This window comes from Scyliorhinus canicula, chromosome 17, assembly GCF_902713615.1.
Source record: "Scyliorhinus canicula chromosome 17, sScyCan1.1, whole genome shotgun sequence".
NCBI classification, from domain to species: Eukaryota; Metazoa; Chordata; class Chondrichthyes; order Carcharhiniformes; family Scyliorhinidae; genus Scyliorhinus; species Scyliorhinus canicula.
The window spans coordinates 85,000,365-85,017,934 of record NC_052162.1 but is presented as its reverse complement, the minus strand read 5'-3'; the positions used below and the strand labels follow the sequence as shown (position 1 = coordinate 85,017,934).

Here is a 17,570-nt window from a genome sequence, read left to right as displayed (position 1 = left end):
TACAAAGTACTTAAGACATGCACTTGGATGTACCATAACCTACAAAACCAAGAGCCAGAAAGTGGATTAGGTTGAATGATGTCTTATCATCCTGGGCATGATGGGACGAAGAGCCTCATTCCATGCTTTAAATTTCTAAGTTGTAATGATGTTCCAGTCACCATGGCATTAGCTGTCCGTGTTCAGAATCTGTTCTGAACTAGATGTAGAAATTGCTGGCCATGACCAGAATTGAATGAGGCTGATTTAAAGTTTTCAGTCGAATGATGCACTTCTGAAACCATTTAATTTTTTAAAATTAATTTACAGTCATTAGATGTTACAGGTTAGAAGTACAATATTTAGCAAAAGATGCAAGCAGAGCTACTGCCTGAGTAAAGTTAATCAACAAAATGTACTATTTTATTGACATTTTCACTTGGTACACTTTTTTAATTTAACTTTTTAAAAATCAAACTAGGAACTAGTTACAGAACTGGATTCTGATGCTCCTGGTACCTCCTCGGACACGATAGTGAGTATAAAACATACACCTGTTTAAAACTTTGAGTCATTGTACTGCTTTATTAGATTGATTTTCCTGTCCATCCATTTCAGTATGCGAAGATTGTTACTCTTTATTCTGTGTTGCACCCTAAATTTTGATATATAATGTAACCCTGCTATTCCTAAGAATTTCCTGCTTTCCCTTATTATCATCCTGCTATTTAAAAAATTCTCACCCGTGCTTCCATTGATAGCTCTCCACTTGAAGTGGAAGAATAGTGAAGTCACTACTTATAATGCCATTTCATTTTATGTTCATACTGCTCCTTTCTCCCCTTGCCATAAGAGAGAATTCCCTTTTTAAAAAATTATCGCATGGCATGTGGGCATCACTGGCAAGGTCAGCATTTGTTGTCCATCCATATTGTCTTTGAATGGGTATTTGAGGGCAGTTAAGAATCAACTAACTTCTAATTCCAGAGGTTATTCACAAAATTCAAATTCCACCAGTATGCAGAACCCATGTCCCAGGACATTAGCCTAGATTTCTGGATTACTAGTCCAGTGACAATACCACTACTCCTCCATCTACCCATGTGTGGCACTTTCCCTGAATAGGTTCCAAAAGTGAAAGGATAGTTACAATGACTTTGCACCACTCTATTTCCAGGATGATGCATTTTTAAAAATGATACCAAGCTGTTTGAATAGTTTATTATCTGCAATCAATTCTCCCTTCCACCCCCAACAAAGTTAATTGGGTATATTTCATTTTTTATTTCAGCATTGGCTCCCAAAGCAGTTGAACAGAAGACCGGCATTCAGTGTTGACATGAATGCTTGGAAAGACCAGTGCAAAGAATTTCTGAATCTCGTGTTTCAGTGCGAGGACTCTGAACCCTTTCGACAGCCTGTGGATCTCTTTGCATATCCTGTATGTGGTGTATTTTTTAAAAAATCATTGTAATTTTTAAGTTCACATTAGTTGTTACTTTAGGATGTGTCTATAAAGGATATGCTTCACCTTAACGAAGACAAATATATTTTTATATGGTGTAATCTTCCTTACAAAGCAGTGCATTCTCTGACTTAACAATGGCTCAGGATATCTGTTATTCCGTTTGCAGCTTCAAAATTTGCTGAAAGGTTTAATAGAAAAATCAATTATGTTAATCAGGCAGTTAAATTCCATCCTAATGAATGATAAAATATAACAACGTCGTTCAAAAGAAGTAATGGGCAGCTTTACGAGTTAAAATAAAGCTCACGACAAGTGTAGTAGAGTGATTTGTTTAAGGTGTGATTACACAATAAGGTGAGCATTATAACTTAATATTAATGTTAACCTACATTGGATTATGCCATTCTCTTTTTTTTTATGAAATCTTTTTTTTGGCGTTTCTCACATTTGTAAACAGTTGTGTGTGTGTATATACAGTATATACATTTTTCTTGCTTGCGCTAACTTACTTTATTGTACAGAGAGGTGGATTATTTCATTCTCCGGGGCAATTAGGGAATGGGAACAAATGCTGGCCTAACCAACTGTGTCCATATTCTACGAAAGAATAAAAAAGTAAGGCCAGAGCTGATTCCAAAGCAGTAGCACGAGACTAGGAAGCCTTGCTCATTTTGCTTCAATGTTGGATGGTGTGAGACTCTAGATTCTGATTGCCATTATTGTGTAAATGCTGTAGATGCAGTAATACTATCTATCTGGACGGTTTTCTGTCTAGTGACAATGATTTGTGGTAAACGCTATGTATATATTGCCAAGCATGGCTTAGGAGCCCCACTTTGGCATGACCGTACGTCCTGGCCATGGTTTTTCTCTGGGCCCACTTTTCAGGCAACTGAGCTTTCAGTTTCTCCTGTCCTCTTCCAGTGCCCTTTCACAGTTATTGTGGGAGCTTCACTGTTATTCAACTATAGCATACTTCACTCCTCAACTGACCAGACGACCAAGTTTCAGTTCAGGAACTTTATTCTAAACTATAGCAGGGGAGTTCAGCTACCACTAGATGGCTTGCCAGCTCCCCAATCACAAGAAATACAGGGTAATTATATCTTATCTTTCAGATAATTAACATACAGCAAACAAAAGAATACATTTGTTTAGAAATTATCTATATCCATTCACAACTAATAATTAGGATTACATGATGCCGTGCATAGGAGTATAATTACCAATCATAATCAAGATTTGTACATAGTATTTTAAATCGGCAAGCACGTCGGTGTCTCTACTTATCTACAAGCTTCTAGACATGTTAGATTTAATATACGCAATAGCCTGGTTCTCATAGTCTCTTCCCATTGTCCTTTGTTCTAAGATGATCACGGCAGCTACATCATCAATCGAATTTTTGTGTGCGCGCATTTTTACTGCCTTGAATGCTTATCTGTTGCTGTAGCAACAGCTCTCTACTATCTGTAGAAATGTACCAGCTTTAGCAAGCCCTTTTTCACTCATTGATTTGATTTATTAACCCTTTCACAGTCGTCGGTCAAAAGGACAACTATCAGGACTGTCTCCTATGTATCATTGTCAATGTGTGCTGTCTTCACATCTTACAGCCAATTGTCCTTATAATGGAGATGAGGACTTTCAGCCAGTCTTGATTCCATGGCCATTTCATTGTACAGAAGCCTCCATATATATTATACATCCAACGAATGTGGCTGTGTCAATGCAAAAATCATTGCTTAGCAGTGAGGGTATACTGATGGAATTAGCATGCTCCAGGACCTCCGGCGTTGGTGACCTTGTCCTGCCAAGAGGTGCTGAGGATATGTTTGAAACTGAAGGTGGAAATTATGTAGCCTTTTCTCCTGCCTAGCATATGTTGCTCAAAAACTACTGTAGAGGAGTGCACTTAGGACTCTGATTGTGGGCTCACGGCTTGGTGCTCTTGGTCAGGTTGGTGTTGTTCCCCACATTCTTATTCGGCTTGGACATAACGGCTTTCTGTTACAATGCGTGTATTGATTTCAGCATTAAGTGACAGTTTGTGGAGGCGAGATGTCTTGGACATTTGTCGCCTTGATGTCAATGCTCAAACCAACGAGGCATGAGAGAATCTCTCCATTTGCTGATGGGAGGTAATCCTAACTATAGAATGCTAATGTAGCATCATTGACATCGAACAACTCTGAGGATCTTTGCACTTTGTCTTGGATCTCCAGCAGGCAAGGCTTTACAGCTTCCTGTCAGTTTTGGTATGCAAGTAGATAGCCTCTTAGATGAAACATACGACAATCCCAAAGAAAAGCATATGCCAAAACGTGTTTGCACCACTACCCGACCCTGTCTATCCCACTGCAAATCTCCAAGGGTTCCATTGTTGTCAGTCAAAACTGACCTTGCCCATCATGTCAGAGATCACACTGAGCTGCTCATCAGATTTTCTCCAACAGCCACCTGTACTCACATGGTGGTATGCCTTGGTGAGATTAATGAAGGTATTATATAGTAGCCTCATGGATGCTTGGGCCAGCATTTATTGTCCATCTGTAATTTCCCTTGAACTGACGGACGAGGCCATTTTAGAGGGTATTTACATAGAACATGGAACATACAGTTGAGAGTCAACCACATTGCTGTGGATCTGGAGTTACAAATAGGCTAGACCAGGCAAGGATAGCAGATTTCCTTCCCTAAAGGAAATCAGTGGATCAGGTGGATCTTGACAACATTGAATGCAAATATCACCACCTGCTGTTTAAACCTGGGTCCCGAGAGCATTACCCTGGGTATCTGGGTTACTAGTCGAGTGACAACACCACGACACCACTGCCTCCTCACAATAGTTGCATTATGTGTGGTCATCATTGTTTCTGTACAGGGTCACAATCTTTGAATCATGCATATCCTAGGGCACTGCCCCCTCTCGCTAGCGGAGACAGAGAAGTTTGTGCAGATGCTGAAGGGATTTCCTATGTTTGATGAGTTTAGGTAGTACAGCATCAGCACCTGGAGCTTTGCTAATGGTAGGCGAGTTGCAACTTCATGTTAAACCAATATTGGATATTAAGGCCGGACCTGATTACAAAGCAGAGCAACATTAGACTCTACTCCAAGATATCTTACTCCTTTCGTTTAGCTGACTGGTGGATGGGGGGAGGTGTGATTCCAGATTCAGATTGCTGTTATGGTGTAAATGCAGCAAAAATAGCTCAACCTGTGCTTTTGAATTTCCACTACTGGTATCATGTTATGTTCCTTGTAATGTTCTGCAAGATGGCCAAAGTCGTAGTGTTTACAAAGAACATAAAGCTATATGTTTAAACCAAAGCTAGTTTATTTTACACTACTTGAAATGGATCGCATACTCTCTTCTGAGTAACAAAATAATAGTATTGAATCTGTTACAGTAATTAATGATCTCTCACTAATACAACCTACACTCAACTTGCATATCCTTCTTCATCAGCTTCTCCCAGAATGCTTAGAGATGCAGCCTTTTATAAGACTACTCAGTGATGCCATCAAGTGTCGATATACATGAGCATCATCCTGTTAACCCTTTACACTCAGATTATACGTATCATTACACCCTGGAGTTTTTAAACTTGGTTTCAAAATTAATCTTAGAAAATGGATTCTAGAAATCTGATTCTCCATTAAGGATGTGATTCTTCCTGCAGAGATGTACAGCTCACAACTGTTTGAGGGGAAAATATCTGGTACTGGGAGTATCTGTTCCTTATTTGATAAAGATATTGCTGCTTGTTGCTATGTGTGTGCTTACACTCCAATTCCCTTTGTAGGACTATAGGGATATCATAGATACTCCAATGGACTTCAACACTGTGAAAGAAACGCTAGAAGACGGAAATTATGACACTCCTCTGGAATTCTGCAAGGATGTTCGGTTAATATTCAGCAACGCCAAAGGCTACACACCCAACAAGAAATCAAGGGTAAAAGGAATACTTTCTTTTGGAAAGGTTTGTAAGACATTTGATATACTTTTGACCTGTTCCTCACTGGGAGACTAGTTGTCAAAAGCATGAACAACGAGGGACAGTTTAATTTTTTTTTTCTTGTGATGAAGGTACATAGTTAAAGTTCATACTTTCATTATTGATCGAATTGATGTTTCTATATTAAATTGGTTTTATATCCCATTTTATCAACTCATTACAATAATGTGGTTCTAATGTGACCGGCATCTTGACTGATAAAATGCAATATGAACTGTTTGGAAAACGTCTTTCAAGTAATCTGCACTTTATTAATTTAAGGTGGCCATTTACTGGATAGAACAACGGAAAAGGATGGCAAAGCTGCTTCCGTTGATTTTAAATCACAACCAAAATTACTGTTGCTGTAAATTATATAAACAAAAACATCTGACTTTGTCATATAGCTATTAGATGCCTCGAACCTGCAATAGATTTGACTTGCTCCAACAAGTGGTTACAGGGAGAAAGTAAACATCAGTCTGAATACACTAATTAGAGTGCTCTGCATATATTTTAAGATAATGGAATAAATGAAATTTAATAGGTGATGCTGTCAGAATGCAACCAGTAAGTATTTCACTTGAGTGAATCATGCATTATAAATTATGAATGCTTACTGGTACAATTATTGTACTTACAGATATACAGCATGACCCTCCGGTTATCTGCCTTGTGTGAAACTCAAATTAAAAAAATCATTTCAGACTACAAGTTCGTCTTGAAGTGCCAAAAGAAGAATAAGCCACAGCAGAAGTATAGAAAGAGGTTCAAAAGCAGTAGTAGTAGCAGGAGTAGTTCTCGGTCCGGCAGCAGGAGCAGTTCTCAGTCCGGCAGCAGCAGAAGTTCTCGGTCCGGCAGCAGCAGAAGTTCTCGGTCCAGCAGCAGGAGCAGTTCTCGGTCTGGCAGCAGGAGCAGTTCTCGGTCTGGCAGCAGGAGCCGGTCTCGGTCTGGCAGCAGGAGCCGGTCTCGTTCTGGCAGCAAGAGCAGGTCTCGTTCTGGCAGCAAGAGCAGGTCTCGTTCTGGCAGCAAGAGCAGGTCTCGTTCTGGCAGCAAGAGCAGGTCTCGTTCTGGCAGCAAGAGCAGGTCTCGGTCTGGCAACAGGAGCAGTTCTGGGTCCAGCAGCAGGAGCAGTTCTCGTTGCAGCAGTCGAGCATCCAGGTAAAACAATAAATGCATTTGTCCCCGGTTCCAAGGAGAGTGGTAGATCCCTGACGTGTTTTTATACTGGTAAGTAAACAGCTGAATTTTTGTGTGACTAGCATGCCAAATGCAGTACGCACAAGTTTGATCGTTGCCCGTTTTCTACATTGTGGTATTGATACTTAATCTTGTGTTGCTGTAGTATGAGAGTAGGGAAAGGAAAAGTAGGTTTTATGATGGATGAAATTCCCCTGAAATGAAAATGAAAATCGCTTATTGTCACGAGTAGGCTTCAATGAAGTTACTGTGAAAAGGCCCTAGTCGCCACATTCCGGCACCTGTTCAGGGAGGCTGGTACAGGAATTGAACCGTGCTGCTGGCCTGCCTTGGTCTGCTTTAAAAGCAAGCGATTTAGCCCAGTGTGCTAAACCAGCCCCTGCTACTGCCTTGCAACAGTTGTCTTCTTTAAACACAGTGCCCAGAGCAGTTTGACTGGCTTTTATTACCAAATTATGCAAATTCTATACCTATTTGTCACTAACTTGTGGATCTGTCAACCGAGAAAATATTATGTTGAATTTCCCAAGATGCATAATTCCCCTTTATTGGAACAGGTTTAGCCCTTTGGATGTAAGATGTTCCTTTTGTGTGGTAGATTTTGACTCTGGGGATCAAAAAGGGTTGGAAATGGCATACATAAAATTCTAATGGATATATAATGGGATAGTGGATTATACAATACAAGAAGATTAAAAACTATAATGACTGGTATTTTATCCAGTACCAGTAGTTAAAACAGCGACCAAGGTTTGAACATTTCAGTTTCAAGCTAAGTGTAGATTGAAGACTAGGCCATTTTTAAATCAATCCACGTACTCTTTGAGTTTCACGTGATTACTTGTTTGTGCCAACCCAAAGTAAAATGGGAGAAGCTGAAAGAAGACGGCAAAGACTTGTTTGTGAAATTTTTAAAAATAGAAAGACATGCATTTCACAATTAGCAGATTTCTCAATCGTCCAGCCAATGTAATACCATTGAATTGTTGACGCTGTAGGAACTGCGGCAGCCATTATACACACAGCAACCTCCACAAACAGCCAGGTAATGATAACCAGATAATCTGTTTCTGTATTATTAATTGAGGGATAAATATTGAGCAAGTCGGAAGCAATTACTTGCTCTTCCTCCTCTTCAAAATAGTGTCGGGGATCCGAAGCAGACAGATGAGGCCTTATTTTAATGTCACAACTAACAGTGCAACATTCCTTCAGTACTGCATTGAGTGTCACTTTGATTTTGGTACTTGGTTCCTCGAGTACATGCAGGTTAGAAACAGAAGTAGGCCACTCGACCCCTTGAGCCTGCTCTGCCATTATCATGGCTGATCATCTTGCAACCTCAACCCCACAGTCCTGCCTCCCACCTCTCAGCCTTTGTTAATCAAGATTTTATCTAGCTCTGCCTTAAAAATAGACTCTGCTTCCACTGCCTTTTGAGGAAGAGAGTTCCAGAGACACAAGAACCTCAGAGAAAAAAATTATCCTAATCTCTGTCTTAGCGACCTCTTATTTTTGAACAAGTGACCCTGGATCTGCATAGGGTGTTCTTTCAGAGGGTCGGTGTAGACTTGATAGGGCAAACAACCTCCTTCTGCACTGTAGGAATTCTATGGTGAATAGTTCTAGATTCTCTGACGCGAGAAAACCTCCTCGCCACATCCTCTCTGTCAATGCCCTTCAGGATCTTGAAGGTTTTGATCAAGTTTCCTCTTACTCTTCTAAACTCAAGTGGGGAAAAAACCTAACCTCTCCAACCATTTCCTTCTAAGACAACCCACCCATTCGTGAAATAGTCTAATCTTTTCTGAACTGCTAATGCATTTACATCTTTCTTTAAATAAGACCAATACGCTACACAATGCTCTAGAAGTGATCTCACCAATGCCCTCCATAATTGAAACATAACCTCCCTACTTTTGTATTCAATTCCACTCTCAATGAATTATAACATTCTATTAATATTCCAAATGATTCGCTGTACCTGCATTACTAGTCTTTTATGATTCATGCACTAGGGCACCCAGATCCCTCTGCACCTCGGAGCTTTGCAATCTCTCACCATTTAGATACTTTTTTATTCTTCCTGCCAAAATAGACAATTTCACATTTGCCCACACTATATACTCCCAGATTTTAGTCCACTTGCTTAACCTTTCTGTTCTTTTGTAGCCTCCTTGCGTCATCCTCATAATTTACTTGACAAATTTAAGAACCATACCTTCATCCAAATCATTTTTATAATTTGTGAAAAGTTGAGGCCCCAGCACTGATTGCTGTGGCACACTATGCAATACATTCTACCAACCATCCCGCCGTGTGTTTTTCAGCGGCGGAGTCGGTCTACCAGCAAAATTCTATGGTCGCTCCGTTGTCCTGAAATTTCTGGTTGACTGCACCCCTCATCACCGGGAAACCCATGCACTGTTGGTGGGACCGGAATATCCCGCCCATGTGAATAGCCGGTAAATTTCGCCCTTTATTCCTGTTAGCTAGCCAATCTTCAGTCCATGCCAATATTACCACCTACACCATTAGCTTTTCTTTTGGGCAATAACCTTTGATGTGGCATCTTGTCAAATACCTTCTGGAAATCTAAATACTAGTACATCAATGGTTCCTTGTTATCCATAGCATATGTGAGTTGTAAGTATTAACAAAATCCTCATGAAAGTTCCATTTGATAGCAATTTAATTCTCAGTTTTTTAAAGAAAAGCACTTCTTTCCAGCCTCTCTCACACCATCTATGCTGTTTTGGAGTGGCATGGGGCATAAAGCGCTAGGTGTACTTAAATATTTTTCATACTTCTACTGCATTGAACACTAGTTGATAATATGTGCACTGCAGAATCCTTTCTTTATATTTAATTATAACTCAGTTATTTTTAATTATAACTTACGATTATTTTTCCATGTCTTTTAGCCTAAAGCAGAAACTAGCAAACTCTCTACCTAAAGCAGACTTGAATACCTCACCATCCTGTTCAGTTCAAGCCAGTTCATCAAGATCATCACAAGGTGAATATCAAAATTTGCCCAAAGTTGCAATTTCATTTATTATCTGAATGTGAATAATTTGTGCACTTCTGCATTAACAATATTGTAATAAGGAACCAAAGAGGAGTTAAATCTCTTCCTCACGAGTGAAAAATCATTCCAGAACAACTGGATTTTGCTTGCATACTGATAAATGTGCCAATTTTTGCCCTTTTCTTTCCTGAAGGCATGAACTCTTTTGGGAACACGACTACAAGTACAGTCGTGAGATTGTCCTTTAATGTCAAGCCCTGTCATTGTGTGCAGGCAGTCTTATTTGATGTTGCATGTATCACTTCCGAGCTGAATCACATGCATCTCTCGCAGGAGATGCTGGACAGAGGGAATGTTAGATTTTGCAGTGAGACCAATTATAATAATACCCCTATGACACTAATGAATTCGCAAGGGAGTTCACCAATTTTTATTTTTCCAGCTTCAGAAACAGAAGATCCATTGGGACCACTGAATGATGAAGTTGAGCATCCAAACGTGCCATCACTTCTTGAGTGGGATGTACAGAATCAGATTGGAAATGATTCAGAGCGTGGACGTACCAGAGTAACTGGAAACATATCTACATCTATAAAACAAGGTAATGGAAAATAAATGTGTTCCTTATTGCTCAAGGACTGTCAGCTATGTGGGTGCTTCTTGAGGGTGAAGGAGAAAAATGAGAATCTTACAGTTGTTTGTCGATTATGTCTGTAAGCATCAAGATCATCACGAGGTGAGAATCAAAATTTGCCCAAAGTAAGCGCTTGCAAGTCATGTTGTACTTTTCATAATTATGCCATTTTATGTCGATATCCCAGTCAATGCTTTCAATAATGTATTGCTGTCCCAAGTACTATAGCACGTTGCTGCAAACAACAGGCATGACACAATTAGGCAAGGAACCATCTTCAGATTTCCATCTCAGTGTCACTAATTTTGTAACCTATTGATTTGGATTTCAACAGTCCTCTTCTAGATTTTTGTGGGGTTACATTTTGGTAGCCCTTGCGTTGGCCCATAAAATGATTCAGTGGCTGACTGCTTCAGGCATAACATTTGCCCCTAGATGCTAGATTGGTTTAAAATGGTATTATGAGAAAGCAGCTTGAAGGTACCAAGGCCAGGCATGTCCTGTGGGATCAAACTTCATATTTGCATTAAAGCCTGTGACTTCCTACCTCCAGGTTCTCAGTCCACACTCCCAACATCTTGAACCCAAACCAGAAAGCATTTTGTAGGTTTGTTCCCAAAGCCTTTGCAGCAGCAATCTGAACATTCCTAGAAATACTGCCATTAGATTTGGGACTCACGGCACTCTATACATCTACGGTATTGCCATATGTTCTGTGATATACTGGAGTGAAGCCTCCGTTCATCAATGATTGCAAATCCAGCTAATGGATATTTTTAAAAAGAAGATGGGATCCTTTTTGCAAAGAATCTGTGAGACTAAAGTCCTTGCGAGATCTAGCAAACGTCTCTTGTGGATGATCCTGTGGATGATCCTGTGCATGCAAGGATTTCCTATTATAAGCAGGTCCTGGTGAAATCATAAAATCCCTACAGCGCAGAAGGAGGCCATTCGGCCCATCGAATCTGCATCGACCCTCCAAAAGAGGGCCACTTCCCCCGCCTCATTCCCGTAACCCCATCTAACCACTAAGGGGCAATTTGGCATGGTCAATCCACCTAATCTACACATCTTTGGACTGCTGAAGGAAATTGGAGCACCCGGAGGAAACCATGCAGACATTGAGAGAATGTGCAAACTCCACACGCAGTCACCCAAGGTCTGAATCGAACCTGCGTCCCTGGCGCTGAGACGCATGCAGTGCCAAAATGCTGCTCTGAACCTTGGAACAGGAAAGAAATGTACTAACTATCCAGTTAGTAGGTGCTTGCATCTCACCTGCCATTATTACTCCATTCTTCTACATAGAATTTATAGTTCAGAAAGTGGCATTCAGTCCAACTGTCTGCATCGGCATTTATGCTCCACATGGAGTTCTTCCCACCATCTTTTCTCGTGCATTTATATAGCTTTCACGTGCCTCAACTACCCCATATAGTAGTTAGTTCTACACTCTCTAAACAAGTTTCTCCATCTCAACATTTACCCCTTGATTTGTACTTTGCTCCAGGAAAAGATATCTGTTTTCTGGTTCCCCCCAACCCAGTCCACCTTTTTAAATGTAGCTTAGCCAAAACTCTGATACTTGTAATGTATTCTACCAAATTATGCTCCTCCGTCACTGCTGTCTTTGCTGACCTACCTTGGCTTCTGGTCCCCATTATCTCAAAATTAAAATAGCTATGCTTGTATTTAAATCTTTTCATAGCTTTAATCTTCCATACCTCCTGTAACATCTTCAGGCCTGACAACCCTACCAAATCTTTTTTCCCTTTGGCTTTGATCTCACTCTGCCACATCATTACATTACTTTTATGTCAGCTGTCTTAGCCCATACACTAGTATTCTCTCTTTAATTTATCCATCTTCCTCTCCCTCTTTCTAAATCCAAACCTTTGGCTAAGTTTGTTATCACCCTTCCTGAGATCTCCTTTGGCTGTTTTTTTTAGAATGTCACCTTTGTAGTGCTTTAGGATATTTTTCCTCCATTTAAAAACACTTTAAAATGGAAAGTTGACATTTCTGCTTTGTCAGGAAGTTTAATCAGTTAGAATTTGTAGGAACAACTCTGAATATCTCAGTTCACATACAAACATTGTCTCAGACATGTTCCTCGAATAATCATTATTTTTTTGGGGGAAACTAAATTACTGAAAAATCAGTACTGCACAATTTGTGACATCTACTGGTTTGTTCTGTTTAATCATGCCTGATAAAGTTGTTTCATAGTTTATAGTCTTCGACATATGATCTGTCAAAGTAGGTTGTTCATGTCCAATCTCATGATAGCTGAGAAGAATTTGAGACAATTCATATTATTTAATGTAAGCTTCAGCGATTTATTATTCATCCAAGGGACATCCTACAATACTTTACATCAGATCACTTCATGTAGAAAGTGTGGACATGGACAGCACGGTGGCACAGTGGTTAGCACTGCTGCCTCACCCTGCCAAAGACCTGGGTTTGATCCCGGCCCTGGGGTCACTGTCCCTGTGGAGTTTGCACATATTCATCGTATGTGCGTGGGCCTCACCTCCACAACCCAAAATAATGTGCAGGGTAGGTGGATTGGCCTTGAAATTGCTCCTTAATTGAAAAAAAAAGAATTGGGTACTCTAAATTTATTTTAAAAAGAATGGACAAAACAGTGGAGTCTGGTCCTTTGCACTGGGTGTCAGGTATGCAAAACATTTTCAACATGCTATATAGGCATTTTACCTATTATTGCAAATGTGTCTTTTCAGATCAATCATCCTCTAATAGTCATTTAGTCAATGGTCACGGAATGCGTACTTCTACAAAGAGGAAGATGATGAGTGATTCAGAGGAAAGTAGTTTGGAGAATTCAAACAAAGAGGAGATGGAAAACATTGCCCAGTTAGGCAGCGATGCATCAGGCAAATCTGGCCCAGGGTCTGAAAGTGGGTCAGAATCTGCTTCAGGATCAGATAAAGATCACATTGAAGGAGATCATGATTATAGCAAGGTTGTGAGAAGGAAGACAACAGGAAAAGGAAATATAAAAGGCCGGGTAGGAGTAAGAAGGAAGAGGCGGAGGAGGAAACGCTTCAGATTTTCCACACCAACAAACAAATGTAAACGAGCAAGATTATTGGATGACTGGTTTGATGAAGATGAATTGTGTGTTGATCGATTAAATAAATGCTCTACAATTAGAACTAGAAACCAAGGCAGAAGAACAGTTTTATATAACGATGACTCTGATGATGATGGCTTTGTACCAGCTGGCGAACCTCTAAACCTTGGAATGTCGAGGTCAGGAAGAATGCGCCGAATGACAGAAAAGGCTAAGGCAAGTCATTTAATGGGATGGAGTCACTGATCGTTGAAGCTGGGAACTTTTTAAACTGAACTACATTTGTACTGCAGGGATTCGATATGCACATTACTTTTACTAATTTATGTGGGCGGGTGGGGAAGGATCTTTACTTTTTTTTGTAGTGGTGCTGATCCGGTTCTCAAAATGCACTACGGTCTTCCAAACCATTGCTTACCAACTGCTGAATCAAACCTTAAAGGCGGTGTAGCCTTAATGTATTCAAAAATATCTGTGCATCAGAGGCTTCAAAGCTAATAAGTTATGTAAACAAATATCTGTCTTATTTACCATGACAAATTTTAGCATATCTAGGCAGTGTTCCTGATCTACCATAGTTTGAACTCACGGCAGAATTTATTTAGACCTCTCCATAACTTCTTACCATACAGTAATAAGCCTGTCAGAGTTTTTGCACAGTTCTTCCAGTCTTAATGGCAGCTATTAAAGGTTTACAGCATGAATATCCTTTCCACTAATTAAGTTTATGACTTATTTGATCTGCACTAGCTTTTGCAAATTTAGGATTGAATTGTAATATATGTTACATGTTAACCTGTTTATATTTTGACGTTGAATTTTACTTCACTGGTGGCTTTTGTCTTCCAGTGTTGGAGATAATGAGCAAATAATGGTTGGTGCCTTTGTAAATGTGCTGATTTAATTTAACTACTTGAGTGATATTTGATGATGTTTGCATTAACTCTGTATAAATTGGGGAATATGAATTTCAAAGCATTCTGAAATGCTTTTAAAATGTTTACACCCACCAACATTGCAACATTTTAAAATGTCTCTTTTTATTTGTGTTTTAGTTTTAAAAATCCTATTACTATAATCGTCTTTTCCACCCATCATTTTTACACTGTCTTCCTTCACAAAGAAAATTAATACAATAATTGTCTTTTTGCCGCTGACAGTGCTGGACGTGATCATCCCAACAGATGTTGATGACAAGAGACATCTGATTTAATATCACCTGTCAGATGGAGAATCTTGCAATATCTGGAAGCTCTATGGGTAGCTAATATCGTTTTGTCTAAGAACTTTGCTTTGGCTTCAAACTGCTTAATCAGCAGTGTAAAGTTCTGAAGTCGGTGTATGTTTCCTTGTATGCCATTTGTAGGTGTGAAGTGAGATGATTTGCGGTGTCTGCACAACCGTTTTTCTTTCTTGTTCATTTCAGACCCCTGCCCCCAAGAATTGAACCAACTTAGCAAATACAAAATTGCATTAGAATTTAATATCTGGATTGTTGGAATTACATGGGAAATTGGACTTGTGGCTTTCACCAGTCAAGAAGTGCATGTGGGGCTTGAATCTGACCTCTTCACCCCAAGGGAAATTATTTCTTCAATTAAAACGTAAGTCTGCGCTTTAATAGCATTGTTGCCTCACGGCACTGAGGTCCCAGGTTCGATCCCGGCTCTGGGTCACTGTCCGTGTGGAGTTTGCACATTCTCCCCGTGTTTGCGTGGCTTTCAACCCCACAGCCCAAAAAGATGTGCAGGGTAGGTGGATTGGCCATGCTAAATTGCCCCTTAATTTAGAAAAAAAAGTCTGCGCTTTAAGAAATATTTTTTTAAACAAAGCTAAGTACACTTTAAAACATTATAATTTGTATTTATTTTATGGCTGGCATCTGTCCATATTTGACTCATCCTTTTCTGCTCGTATGTATTTGAATACTGGGAGGTTCATACATAAAACATCAGTTTATTTATATACAGAGAACCAGCTGTATTATGATAGAAATGTTCTGTAGGAAAAAAATTGATTGCAAGATTTTCTGAGAAAATCGCGATGTTATCAGTGTATGTGATTACATCTTTAGCAAATTATACTAATGATTTTCTCCCTGCAGTTTGCATGTGACATTAGCATGATGGTGCTATAAAATTGTTGAAACAATGCTTTTGTAATGCAAAGTGTTTCACTAAAGTTGCTTAAGGAATGGTAACATATGTAATCAAAGTTATACGGGACAAATCTGTGGTCCTGCTTATTTTTCTACAGAATGTGTACATTGAGCACATTGATTCATTATTTGTATAAATTACACAAATCTTTGAGAACTATTTTGTTTTTTTTGTAAATGTTCTAATCATGTCTGCACAATCAAACATTCAATCTTAAGGAATACATTTAAAATATATTGCTCACAGCAAGTATTGAATCGCAACTCTAGTGAAATGCCTTATTGATTATTCTCCAAAGATTTGTGGTAGGAAGGTATTGTGTGCACCCTGTCCTCTCCATAAAATCATGCAGCACATTTTCTAATTTGTGAAGAAGCAATGTATTAACTCCTTTCAGTCCTTGCTGTCAATTTGAGCCAAAATCTCCAGGTAGGTGATTTAAAAATGGACCAGATTGCATCAATAAATTAACTTTTAGGGGACATCATTTCGCCAAATCCTTAATCTTGGTGACTGTCCCTTTTTATATATGTACACATATAAATATATTTTAAGTCAGCATTTCAGGGATTTTTCTTGCCACATGGCAGACCAAATGTAATGTTGATATGCAATGATTTACTGTGAGTTACATTTGACAATTTTTATACTGTAAAAAGTGTACATCTGTAAGCTGTTTGATTATAAAATAGTTACTACACTTGTGTTCACAATGGTGTGAGTTCTTGCGTTTGTGAATTATTTTCCCCAGAATTATATTATATTCAGAATTTTTTCTAGCTGATATTATTGGGGATTGTAAAATTTTACCAACTGGCCCAACCCATTTTTGGGTTCACCCCTTGTCTTTGTCTCCAGTTTCCCAGTGTGATGCAGCTTAACACATTTCTCTGGACAAAGAACCTGGAATACTGTGTGCAATTTTTGGTTTCCATAAGGAAGAACTGGAGGGCAATGAATTGGTGCAAAAGGCGGTATTCTGACCGGTAACAGATGGTGGTTGGATCATATCCCAGTGGGATAATTTGCAGAGTCCCAAGGAGTTTCATTTTGATATCTGGACACGCTGGCAAGGACCTGTTTTTTCACCCCCCTCAAAGATTGTGAGGGTTGTATTCCTGACGCTGCAGAGAACCTGGATCAATTAATCTACAGGAAAATCATTACAGGCTGTAGATAAAGGCAAGAATCTTCTCTCTCTCGGTCTCTCTCTCTCAATCTATCTCTCCAAAAAGGCTGTGAGTATTGTACTACTGAAACTACTGAGGCCTGAATGAAGCTACAGTAAAAACCTTGAACTAAATTGCCCCATAGTGTCCAAAGGTTGGGTGGGGGATTGGGCCTAGGTAGGTGCTCAATCAGAGCAGGGGCAGGTACAGACTTGATGGGCCAAATGGCCTCCTTCTGCACTATAGGGATTCAATGATCTGTGACAGTAAGGTTTAAAGCGGAGCCGGGTACTGGAAACACCCATCTGAAACAAAGATTAGTTTTCCCTTGGGGAATATTGATTCTGTTGTGATTTGACAAACAACCCGCTTTTGCACACATACTGCTTCAATTGCTATGAAGGTAGACCAAGCTCTGAATTGATATTTCACAAGGTGAATATACAGAGCAACAGTTAGGTGATACCAGTGAAAAAAAGTGAAACTTTTTTTTTCTGGGGACCCATTTTTACCAACCTGAGCGACCCACGCCGGCCAACCTGAGCGACCCACCATTTCCTCTTGCCTTGTTTGCTGCTGATAAAAATGGAGGAAATGGTTTTGGGTCCCTTTGGCCCTCGTACACGCTCCTCCAATGGAACCTCTTGGATGAAGGTGAAGCCTTCCGGTGTCGGAAAGTATGGAGTCTCCATCTGTCTAAAGTTCTGCATTTTTTTCCTGTAAAATGTTATCAAACAAAATCCCCCCCGAACTTGTAAAAAATAAATAAAAAATTAAATGAATAAAAACCCCTGAACTTGTAAAACAAAAAGCAGTGACAGTTTTG

General features: G+C 39.6%; 1 protein-coding gene across 4 annotated transcripts in view; it reads left to right on the top strand.

Moving 5' to 3' along the window:
• brwd3 (bromodomain and WD repeat domain containing 3) overlaps positions 1–16,275 on the top strand; it is a 142,513-nt gene extending 126,238 nt beyond the window's left edge. For 2 of the 4 annotated variants that reach the window (XM_038775731.1, XM_038775728.1), the window contains 7 exons: positions 461–514; positions 1,271–1,420; positions 5,257–5,436; positions 6,095–6,612; positions 9,576–9,670; positions 10,125–10,283; positions 13,064–16,275. In XM_038775731.1, coding sequence (XP_038631659.1) covers positions 461–514; positions 1,271–1,420; positions 5,257–5,436; positions 6,095–6,612; positions 9,576–9,670; positions 10,125–10,283; positions 13,064–13,662 — 1,755 coding nt within the window. In that variant the 3' untranslated portion in view covers positions 13,663–16,275. The remainder of the gene's footprint in view (positions 1–460; positions 515–1,270; positions 1,421–5,256; positions 5,437–6,094; positions 6,613–9,575; positions 9,671–10,124; positions 10,284–13,063) is intronic. The other 2 variants (XM_038775729.1, XM_038775730.1) reach the window with 2 other exon arrangements.
• The last annotated feature ends 1,295 nt before the right edge of the window (positions 16,276–17,570 follow it).